Source organism: Danio rerio, chromosome 20, assembly GCF_049306965.1.
Source record: "Danio rerio strain Tuebingen ecotype United States chromosome 20, GRCz12tu, whole genome shotgun sequence".
NCBI classification, from domain to species: Eukaryota; Metazoa; Chordata; class Actinopteri; order Cypriniformes; family Danionidae; genus Danio; species Danio rerio.
The window spans coordinates 41,040,971-41,053,938 of record NC_133195.1 but is presented as its reverse complement, the minus strand read 5'-3'; the positions used below and the strand labels follow the sequence as shown (position 1 = coordinate 41,053,938).

Sequence of the window (12,968 nt, the reverse complement as noted above, 5' to 3'; positions counted from 1 at the left end):
TTCATTTGTAAACACTAAAGCATTTATATAGAAAAATTAAAGGGATATTTCACCCCATAACAACAATTTCTTCACCATTTGTTCACACTCAAGTGGTTCTAAACATTTATAAATTTATTTCATTCAATGAACACAAAACAAGATTTTCTGAAGAATGTTGGAAGAAAGCAGACATTGATATCCATTGTAGGAACAAAACATGTTATGGAACTTTATATTTTCAGTATATCTTCCTTCTGTTCAACAGAACAAGAAAACTCAATTAGGCTTAAAACAAGTGAAGGGTGAGTAAACGATGACAGAGTTTTAACTTTTGGGTGAACAGTACCTTTGATTGTATTTGACATATTTAATGATTTCATCTGAAAAGTTAAGTAACTAAAGGAACTATTTAGTAACTAAAGGTTACAAACTGCTTTGTAATTGCTTATTTCTTCTGTGAAAATGTCTCGGGGGTTTTGTCAATACAGTGGAATGCTCAGGTTTTTCTTTCAACAAAATCTTAACAAAACAACTTCTGCTGTGTGTCCACAGAAAGTATCGTCTACAATAATATTGTAATTGCTGATTTAACAATGTGTGAGTTTACATTATATTATAGAATACTCATTTTGTAATAAAAGACAACTCTAAAAAGCATCGCAAGGGATTTAGTATGATAACATTTCTTCAAGATGTTAAATAAAGGATGTGCATAATATGTAAATGTAAATATGAAAAGTTCAGATGCAAAAACCTCTATGTTCCGTCTGAAATTTCCATCTAAAATGAACATTTTTCTTAGCCTCTTTTGCTTTTGACTTATCCTTAAAGTGATATTACTGAACATACACGCAGGAGCCTGGTCAAAATGCTTAGAGGCATTTAGAGGTTTTTGCATCTATTCTAAACTCTTTAAATAATCATTGGGCATTAAGAACTCTCTTCAGAAAATAACAATCGATCAGAATAATAAATGTCTTATTTTCAAAAACATTAAAACATTTTTACTATCTTAATCTTTTGAATTGTTGACTTTTTTTCATTATAAAGTCATAAAGTAATTTATAGTGAACACTACAGTACTTTTAACCGTACTAGTTAAGTGTTTTATGCTGTATAATACATTTCCACCACTTTAATGAATGCTGCATCATATTGTAATATTAACTAAAGTAAACTGACAAACAGGAATAAATACTGCTATACTTCATCTTTTGAAACTACAGAAAACGGTTGTGTATTGCAGTAGAATTAGGGACCCTAATCAATTCCACCCAAGGGGCCCAAAAGTTTTAAAATGCACCTTTTGTTCTTTAATTTTATCATTATTATTTTGCTGCTTGTTTCTTATATCATTCGATCTTGTTTTCTACATTTAATCTTTTTTATCTTAATGCAAAATAATAACAATAACATGTAAAGCACCTTGTAAAACCTTTAAAACGATTTGTTTTCTTAAGTTGAATTCACAATTAAACGTAATAAATGATAAATCTTCACTGATTTGACTGCTAGACTGGTCCATGATTGAGGGTGGGGAACACATTTGCGCAGATGTAATAATTACATTCAAATTAAAATTTTTAGACACTGGCCAAACAAAATATAGAAAACAATGTTATATATAATTTATTAGTATCATACTTTTCTCTATCATACTTAGTAATACTTATAGGTATTTATTTGGGGACCGCAAATTTCCTGGGGCCTAAGCAGCCACCTTGCTTATTGGTTAAATCCACCCCCAAGTATAATACCCAATATTTGTATATTATACAGTACAGTATTAGGTAATTTTATTGGCATAGTTGTTGTATTAGCATAGCAACAATCACAATAGGATTAGCACAACAGATCAATTAAATAGTTGTAGTTGTTGTAATAGCATAGCAACTAGGATTACCTCAACAGATTAAATACAGGCCTACTCTACTATAGTATTTTTTCATGCATCATTGTCAAATGTTACAAATAGATTCAAAAGATTCTGCAGGCGTGATGTGAACAATTATAGTTATTGTTAAGGAATTGATTCTCCCACGTTACATTACGTAAATCGCAACCTAAGCTCTCATTTGAAGATGCTGAAACGTCAGGTTTTTAAAGGCTTTATAAGGAAGTTGCGTTAAAAGGGTGTTGATTTGTGTAATAGCAGTCGTCATATGCTTTCCTCATGTTTGTTGCCTCTTTTTCTGTCAGATATTACTTCTGTTCTTCCTGATTTTATTTCTGTACTCGAACTGTTTCGTTTATTATTAGAACATGACGCTCAACTACAAATATGTACCGCCCTCTAGAGGAAACCAGGAGATATTCTTTACAAGGAAGATGATGCTTTCTTTTACGGTAATACTCTTTTATACTTGCTACACGTTATAATAATTATATATGCTTAATAACAGCAGTGAATTATGTCAATTACATGCAATTATCTATTGACCTGACTCAATACTGTTTTAGGAACAACAGTTTGGAAACAGCTGTACGTTGTGAAATATAACAATGTAAAATTTCTGTCCTCTGTTATTGTTTCTCAACCACGTTCCTGGAGGACCACCAACACAGCATGTTTTGGATGTCTCCTTTGTCTGTCATACCCATTACAGTTTTTTTAGTTTCTGGTAATGGGCCGATGATCTGAATTAGGTGCGTTTTGTAAAATGTACAGAGCTGGTGGTGCTCCAGGTACATGCTTGAGAAACAGTGCTCTATGTCAAGATATAATATATCAAATGTAAGCTGGAGAAAGGGCAGGCCAAGTAAATTTTGCATGTTGGCGGTTCATTCCATTCATCTTCAATGATTTCAAAATGTTAAAAATAACAGCAGTTAGTTCAAATAAAATCTTTTGTAACATTATAGAGACAGTGCTAAGCATAAATGATTCTGAAAATTAATATTTTTTATCAATTTCTCGGTGAATATAGGTCATATATTTTGGTGCATTTGAACAAAATAGTATTAATAAACAAATATATTAAATTAAAATAATATTTTATTCACTGAATATCTTTAGAAATAAAAAGATTATACATTTAAATTCATGCCAAAAAATAAAAATTACAAACTGCAAAATTTCATATTTTTCCCTAACATAAATTTGAGCTACATTTGGAATTGTAGCTCAAATTGTAACTTATTATCATAAGTTATTTTGTAAGACTAGCTCCAGATTTGGCTTTAGTACTGATTAATGTATATGCACAAATATAATATTTTAATGAATCCTATACGATTAAAATATAATTTAATTATTAAATATTAGTTTAAATGAAAGATTTGTATATATGCCAAGTACACTAAAAAAGTGTTGCATGCAGAACTGTTGCAAACAATTTATTTGTGTTGAATTTAAACAAATTAAATTTAATAATGTTCAACTTAATTTGTTTTGTTTAAATTCAGCCCAAATAAATGGGTTACAACCACTTAACATTAAAAAAAAAAGATTTAGTAAATCCAAGGAATCGTCTTTGAATAATTTTTTTCAGTGTACTGCAAGTCTTTCTGACCAAATTAACATGTGCTTGGTCATTTGTTTTGGGTGAACTATCCCTTAGTTCAATTACAATCAGAAATGTTTGTTGCACAGTAAATACATAAAAATAATATGGGGGGATAAACGGTGACAGGTTTGCATTCTTCCACCTATTAATGGATGACCATAACATGACTACATGTATTTTTTATTTTATCACTTACCTTCCATGTGCGAGCAAGTGTACAATAAAACACAAACTACGAGTTTAATTGGACAGTACAAATACCTATTGTACAAGAAACATGTTTCACTTAAGTTGGTCTGTTGGTGCTCAAACATGCATTCACAATGGTATGAACTATTATAAGGGTTGTCAAATGTGTATTTACGTTATCTATTATTTTAATTAATAACATTATTAAAGATACAGATCAGAGCAAACTATTTCTTAACTTTTAAAGGGCAGATCCCCCATACATCTCGTTTTGATGTTCTTCAGGGGAGATCAAGTGTAAATTAGGGTGTTCAGAAATCCCCCCCCCAAACCCACACCTTGCATAAATTAAAATCTTCAAATTTTGACCTTTACTGTATACTTGCAGAAGGTCAATTTAAAATAACGTATACACATTTATAAAAGCCAAAACAACATGCTCTAGAGTCAAACAGTGTTTCATTTTAATGAATAGTTCCGATAATATTACTCACATTATTATTCATTAACATTCATGGGTCATTTTACAAAAAAAACAGAAGAGCATACTACGAACTGTACCATTTTGCAAACGATTCCCATCAGTTAGTAGTTGAGCCGTCCAAAATGTAAGTCGATACAAACGAAAATGCTCCCAAATATCCATTTGCTTAGCAGTTTACTGGTGCAAAGGTGAGTTTTGGTCCAGAAGCTGCAACCTCAGGTATAATATTGATATAATACACAAAATGACCACAATTCACCCATTAAAGTCCATACTGCAGATGTAAGGCTGTCAGAATTGAGTCCGTTTTCCTTTTTATTTGTGATATTAATGACAATGTTATGCTAAAGGGGTTTGTTTTATTAAAATATAAATAAATAATGTGCTACAGTTTATTATAGACTAAAAACCTTGGCATGCCCTGGACAATGTTAAAAGGGTCACAGCATACAGAGGGGTCAGCTAAAGCTACTCCAAACTGAATGCCTACTAACAACAGTGAATCTGAACTCCTTTAACACACACTTAGAACTTGATTCAAGTTTTTTTTTCACTCCAGGTTGATTTTTTTGGCGCGTGAGGAGAGCAATTCTGTGCTGTACGGCATGAGAGATTTCTAGGAGTTTTGCTTTTATGTCTTGCTCACTTCTGAAGTTCCTGAGGGGTGCTGAAGGTTTCGTATACGTTGGCGGCAAATTCTTTTACCTGGTCTATCAACAGGAGATCCTAAAAACAGCCACACAGGAAGGAACAAGTTGTGTATGGGAAGCTTATATATGATTTAAATGAAAAAGAGTCAGTTTATATGAAGGTGCTCACCTGAACAAAGTGGCTTGGAATTTCGCTGCATATTGAATGAATCTGTCCGTTGATAATGGGAATGATTTTGGCTAGTGGGAGGCTTACATGCGATAGTCTGGAGGGATAAAACAACAGTTTTCAGTCATTTAAAAACAGATTAATAAATGAACTGTTAACATGTAAGGTCAAAATGTAGAGAAAACAAGGTAAAAAATTGTGGGATGTAAACTAAGAATTAATGTGAGATTTAAATTAAGAAATCTTTAGGAAAAAGTCAAATGTGAGGTGAAAATTTTAAAGAAAAAGATCAGAAATATGAGACCTAAATTTAGAACTAAATTGCGTCCACACCGGCAGTGAGAGCATCAAAATTTGCTACATTGATCTTGTATTTAAAGGAGCCGTTGCAGCACATCAGCAAATCACTAACATTTCTGCATAAAATGTGCTTTTTAGTGTGAAAGTTTTATGAAATTGATTTACCTACGGAAGATCCTGTTGTTGCGTGTGCTGTGGCTTTGCTCCACTATACATAGAAATAGACTATATCCAATATGTCCATATGTCTGAAATATTCTGAAGCAGCAATACTTTTTTGTACTGTCATTAGTTAGCATAAGATTCCCATTTAAAAAAACATATATAACATTAATGCACATCAGCAACTCGCCAGTAACTTTTTTTATATTTAAGTCCCTGTAAGAAAACATCATAAATAATTGGAACTCCAGTGACCGCAATAATCAAAACTTTGGGAACTCTGGTCAGAACCAATGTTCATAGGGCTGTGTTCTCTGGACTCCTCTCAAGCGGTGGACTTCTACATACCAATTGCTTGCCGCTGAACCGCGTCATACCTCATTACCATAAAGTTGACTTGATTTCAACTCTTCTCAACACTCACACTGATGAAGCCGTCGCCGGCTCCCATTGAAAATGAATGACTTCCAGTACTTTGACGCTCTTGCCGCCTTCAGTGTGAACGGACAGTTAAAGGGATAATTCACTCAAAACTAATAATTTACTCATCCTCAAATGGTTTCAACCTCTGAGTTTCTCTATTCTGTTGAACACAAAAATATTTTTAAGAAAGTTTTAGGGTGCTTTCACACCTGTGAATCGATTAAGTTGTTCCGAAACAGAGATTACAAATGTTACATTGTTGCTCTTTGCTCTTGGAGCGGTTCGCTTTCACATTGCAAAGTTTCTAATCGGACCAAAAGAGCTAAAACAAGTCACGTTCGAGTAAACTCTCCTCACATTGGTCAGAGTGTCAGGGTTTATTTTGCAGCATTCGCCAAGCTGTCAGGAGAGGTGGGGGTTTGATGGTGATTGACAGGGTGCGCGCGCGCGATGTGTCTGAGGAGAGATGCGGTGGGGAGGGGTGAGAAGGGTGCGCAATGTAGCCTCTTTGAGGACAGGGAGGGAGATGCAAGATTACCGGGAGATCATCACTCGTTTGCGGGCATCCGGAGACTCGGGAAACTTCCCGCCATACTCATAATTCTCTCTTCATATCGCCGTATGCCTATTACATATCCATAAAACACTGATAAAACCGCGCTCAGATCGAATCGCTTTCTCACTGTAATTGAACCGCTCCAGGGTTCGTTTCAATCGAGCCGAGACCACCTCATTCAAGCGATCACGGAGCGATTACTTTGGCGCGGAACAGAGCGTGATTGCCCTGTTCACATATGCCAAACGAACCGCGGTAACTGGGCAAACGAGACACGTTACGAAACAAAAGTGTAGGTGTGAAAGCACCCTAAAATCCTGTAACTGTTGACTTCCATAGTAGGAAAAACAAATACTATGGAAGTCAACAGTTACAGGTTTTTAACGTTCTTCAAAAAATCTTTTTTTTTTGTGTTCAACACAACAAATACAATCTCAAACAGGTTTGGAACAAGTAAACAGTCAGTAAATAATGACAGAATTTATGGCTGACCAATCCTTTTATGGGATAATGTGAGATGTAAATTCAGAATTACGGAAAAAATCTGAACTGTGTAAAATAAAATAAGTCAGAATTGAGATGCAAATTCAGAATTCAGAACCAAGACTGTGAAGTTAAAAATAAAATGATAAAGAATAAAAATGTGAAATGTAAATTCTGCATGGCACAATTAAAGCTTGAGCTTCTAACTTGTAATTGTTTTCACAATGTAATGATGTTTTTTCTCACAATCCAGAATTATGAGAGAAGCCAGAATTACCTTTAAATGTTTACAATTTATTTACTTAAGCTTATGTTGTTCCCTGAAACCTTTGTAAATAAACCTTTTAAGTGCCCCAATAATTATTATTATTATTAACCATGTCCACTCAGTCATTTTTCTCAATGAAATGAAAAGCATGTCCACTGACTGGTCAGGTGTGCTGGAGGGAGTGGAGTCTCTCTGCGGGGGTCGGAAAAACTCTGCCATGTTGTCTAGAAATCTGACAAATCCTCGATTCAAGCAAGTGTGAAGAACAATATTGAAGTCTGGACTGAAAAAAGAAGTAGAAGTTGTGGAGCAATTAGTACCTGGTGCTCAAAAGATTGTTTTAGTGATCTCTGATTAGTGCAAGTACTCCTTTTCCTCACCTTTCCAGCATATCTCTGGTTTCATTTAGTAGCTTTATCGTTGTGACATCATTCTCTGTGAGACCACAGGCCTAGAAAAAATGTCATTATACAGGAATAAATAATCAGAGAAACATAAAATGTCATTTTTATTATCAATACAGTTTTTAGTGTTATACGATCATTCGGAAATTACACTAATGTGCCAATTTGATGCTCAATGATTACAAAATATATATATATATATATATATATATATATATATATATATATATATATATATATATATATATATATATATATATATATATATAATACATTGTAATCATTAATGGTCAGAACAATTATATCGTTTTATTTTTACACAAATCAGTGCATTCAGGATGTTGAGATCCAGTGGTTCTTGAGATCAAAAAAGAAAAATAAATGTAATAAAAAATAAAACATTTGTGTATATTTTCACAGCAAAACACAAATATTTAAGGAAATGATGCTTAAGGCTTTTTTTGAATTACAATCACAAAACCATTAATTTTAGGTTGCAGATATAAAAAGAAAATACATCACTGCAAAATCCTGGAGGGATTAATAAATACATCTGTTAGGCTGAATGACAATAGAATATTATTTCACCCAAAGACATTTTAGTTTTACAAAAATTATTTGAGACATGCAAGTAGACACCATCAAAGAAACATTTAAGTAAAGCTCTTACTTGCATTTAATATGCTTCCTGTATATATTACATTAAAATTGGTCATTTTTTTATTGTAATTATACATGGATTACAAAATCAAACAGCTTTGACCCAGAAACAAAATGAATGAATGCATTATATACAGTTGAAGCTTTCCTGAATTATTAGCCCCCCTGTATATTTTTCCCCCAATTTCTGTTTAATGGAGAAAAAAATCAACACATTTCTAAACATAATTTATTAATTTAATATAATAAACATAATTTCTAAACATTAGATTAATAACTAATTTGTAATAACTGATTTATTTTATCTTTGCCATGATGACAGTACATATTCAGCCTAAAGTGCAATTTAAAGGCTCAACTAGACTAATTAGTTTAAATAGGCAAGTTAGGGTAATAAATAAAACAAATAAGACTTTCTCCAGAAAAAAAAAATCTCTATATGTATAAGAAATATATGAAAAATTTCTTGCTCTGTTAAAAAAAATATTTTGACTTCAACTGTATGCAATTAAGAAATTATGTATAAATTATATCATATATATCTACCTGTGAGGCAAGTGTGTTCTCTTCATCAGGCATCATGTACCAGGAAAGACTTTTGTATTTAGAGGAGTCGTCCTCCACTAACTGTCTGATCTGTGTCAACTGTTGCTCCAGCTCTTGTAGAGACAAACTCTGCTTCAGAGACACCCTGAGGAGACACGGACAGTAGTTTTCTCTCTTGATAAACATACAATTTTGTCACCACATGATGGCTGCACTCGCCAATAGAGTAGATTCAAATTAATTCTCAAATCAATTACTCAACATACAGTCCAAAAACTTCCTGAACAGCTTTCTTGACCACAGTTATCAGTTCCATGAGCCCTAAAAAACACAAAACAAACATCAGTGTCAGCTACAGGGGATATGTGCAAACAGAGGATTAACCTGTAGTACAGATTATACGCTCTTATACAGATCTGACATTGTCCTCACCTTCTCCAAGAAGATGTTGGATACTGGAAAGATACTGTTGTTGAACATCAGGTGGTGCTAAGGGGGTCTAAAATTGGAGCATGAGAAAAATTAAATGTTTATGTGCTTCAACATGATAAAATCGGATTGCTATGCTGTTAAAAAAACTGACGTACCATTCCATTTTTCGTCACAGAGTTATCTAGGTACAGATATCCACCGATTATGTTGAGCTGAACTCTGAGTAACACAACCAGCATGCAGGTGCTGTAAACGGCTACAATGCTGCGGGTAAAACCTGAACACAGAGATGGGTGTTTTAGAAAAAGGAATGGAGCAGCATTCCGAAATGTCATAATTATTGGATTTCAGTCTTAGTGTTGTTAAAACGACTGAACCTAGGCCTAATATTGGCTATTTTTAAAAGTCAAAAGTGGCAATGAGAAGCGGTCTAAAGGTGGCCATTACAAGTTTATCCATTAATTCGGCTTAGTCCCTTATTTCACAGGGGTCACCACAGCGGAATGAACTGCCAACTATTCCAACATGTTTTACGTAGCGGATGCCCTTCCAGCTGAAACCCAGTTCTGGGAAACAGCCATACACCCATTCATACACATACACTACAGCTATTTTAGCTTATTCAGTTCATCTATAGTGCATGTCTTTGGACTGTTGGGGAAACCGGAGGATCTGGAGGAAACCCATGCAAACACAGGGAGAACATGCAAACTCCACACAGAAATGCCAACTGGCCCAGCCGTGACTCAAACCAGCAAACTTCTTGCTATGAGGCGACAGTGCTAACCACTGAGCCACATTGCCACCCCGTTACAAGTTGTTACACTTAATTTTGCAATACATTAATGAATCAACTTCTCTTCAACTTATAAAAGATGAGAGTATGGATACTGTCTGGGAAAAATTGTAAACATTTTTGCCTTTTTTTTCTTTTCATTAAACAATTGTATTTGTATTGCTTAAAGGTCATATATTACCTGAACTTTTTTATGAGTGTGATTTGCTTTGCATACCAATAAAACATTTTTGCAGAAGTAGATGAAGCACAGGCCTGATTGTCTAAAATTGGAGGACTGGAGAATGATTGACAAGTGAAAAATTCCATTAAACTCCACCTGTTAATATCAGCTGCCTATATAAGTTGAAGTCAGGAAATGAAACCTGTGCGCACATCCTGAATGTAATTTTTGCATTGCATTGAGGATAACAGAATTCTGTAAATCAAATTATTCAGTTGTATGCATTAAATTGCTAATATGTTAAACCTTAAAGAAAAACCTGACCTTTTTTATTGAACACGCATGGAATTGATTAAATATTCCAACACCACCCTTTAATTAATTAATTGAAAACAATAGCAGAACCTATCCTCCTGGAATTGTTTGTGCAAATTAAGCTTAAACATTGCTAAAAGGCATGGTTGAGATTTCAGCAGAATTTCTGGTCATGACTTATTTTAATTCTTGAATGTGATGTATTGTAAAACAGAAGATTCCCAGAATTGTAGGGTGTGAATTATTCTGATTGTCAATAGTGGGTGTTTCATAGTAGAATTGAGCCTAGACAATGCTTTAATATCTATTAGTCATTGCCACACAGTTTTATTTTTTAATAACCCACATGATGTCAGTGGAATTTGCTACATTGTACTTAAAAAAAAAAGTTTCAATTGTTACTACAACTGTTTACTACTTGAATACAATTGACAATTCAGCTCACTCTGATATTCAATTTCTTTGAAAAAAGTTATTTATTATTTTTAAGATTTTTTGATTGAGAATGTTAAAAAGGAAATTCTGTAAAATAAAAAAATATTCAATTATATTAAATTTTAAAAGGAATGAGTGAATTGAAATGTCAACATTTTTACTGTAATTTTACTGTTCATAAACAAAATAAATTCAATTGCTATATACAAAATATTTATTCTCAATAAAAACAATAGGGCGTCACAGTGGCGCAGTGGGTAGCATGATCATCTCACAGCAAGAAGGTTGAGGATTCGAGCCCTGGCTGGGTAAGTTGGCATTTCTGTGTGTAGCATGTTCTCCTCGTGTTCTCGTGGGTTTCCTCTGGGTGCTCCAGTTTCCCCCACAATCTAAAGACATGTGCTATAGGTGAATTGAATAAATTAAATTGGCCGTAGTGTATGTGTGCATGTCAGAGTGTATGATGAGTGTTTTCAAGTGCTAAGTTGCCTGCTGAAAGTGCATCCGCTGCGTAAAACATATGCTGGATAAGTTGGCGGTTCATTCCGCTGGGGCAACCCCTGATTAATAAAGGGACTAAGCTGAAAGAAATGACTGAATGAAAAAAAAAACAATAGGCGACACAGTGGTGCAGTGGGTAGCAAGATTGCATAAACTAAATTGGCCATAGTGTATCTAGTGAATGAGGATGTATGGATGTTTTCCAGTCTTGGGTTGCAGTCGGAAGGGCATCCACTGTGTAAAACATATGCTGGATAAGTTGGCGGTTCATTCTGCTGGGGCAACCTCTAATTAATAAAGAGACTAAGCCGAAAAGAAAATGAATGAATGAAAAAACAATATATGACAAACTACATAAAAATGAGAAATAATCTCACTTATAATCTTTAGATCCTCCCAGATTTCAAGTTTATTTGCTGGCCTGTAGAGAAAGACATGATCACTTGCGTCATTTATATTCTTTTACGTTTATAATGTAGTTAAGCTTCTACAACACACACACACACACACACACACACACACACACACACACACACACACACACACAAACACAAACACACACACACAAACACACACACAAACACACACACACACACACACACACACACACACACACACACACACACACACACACACACGTGCATAACTCACTTAGTCTTCAGCAAAGCAGTGAGACTCTCTGAGTTCAGGTGATGGATGATTGCCTCTCGGAGAGTGGGGAGCATTGATAACACTACAAAAAACAAATTACATACTCCATAAATAATTATAACAACATAAACATCAGTTATGGCGGTATTTAGTTTACCTGTCATGTTGCATGTCCTTTGGTTGCTTTCAAAATGAAACTGTCTCCGAGCTTGAGCAATGTATTCAGCTGCCTCTCGCTCCTGCATCTCCTGAATTTTTCTCTGTGCATATTTACCAAGCAGATAAACACCTGCAAATAAAAAGTTTGAGATTACAATATAGTATAGCATCCATGTTAACAAAGTGATATGCTGCAAGCAAGAACTATTCAGTTAAATAAAGCCTTTCTGTTGACTAAAAATACCAGGGCAAAGTCCATTTCAACTTTGATTTGACTATGCCAATAGAAAAACTAGGTGACAGGTGAACTGAGATTGAAGGGCTGAATGTGGAAAAAATATATAATGGTTGTCAACACTGTAATAACACGCTAAACTACACATCACATCATATTAACATGCTATAGCTACAAGTATTTTATTAAAAACAAGAAATAGTTACAGCTAGTGAACAGTCACTGATATGTATGCATGGATGAGGTTCAGTTGCCCACGTTAGTTACCTCCAACAAACACCCCAGTGAAGATGAATTTCCTCTTATGGCGTTTGATGAAATTCCATGTAGAACTCAACATTTTAACAGACTTGACACCGAAAATTAAAAGAAATAAGAGAAGCAAGAGCGGGTTTAGACGTAACTCACTAGCTAGCACAATGCTACATGGCAATAAGTTCTCATGTTAGCTGCAGACAGGCTAACTGCAGATAACAGATAGAGTCTATTCGGTCGATCG

General features: G+C 34.3%; 1 protein-coding gene across 1 annotated transcript; it reads right to left on the bottom strand.

The window, feature by feature from the left end:
• Positions 1-4,119: 4,119 nt before the first annotated feature.
• pex3 (peroxisomal biogenesis factor 3) lies at positions 4,120-12,955 on the bottom strand. Its single transcript, NM_200228.1, is given in 12 exon segments — positions 4,120-4,887; positions 4,981-5,077; positions 7,333-7,455; positions 7,553-7,623; positions 8,783-8,927; positions 9,049-9,103; positions 9,215-9,281; positions 9,370-9,491; positions 11,802-11,845; positions 12,076-12,157; positions 12,233-12,364; positions 12,737-12,955. Coding segments are annotated over 12 exon segments (1,095 nt in total). The 5' UTR covers positions 12,810-12,955; the 3' UTR covers positions 4,120-4,803.
• Positions 12,956-12,968: the final 13 nt, after the last annotated feature.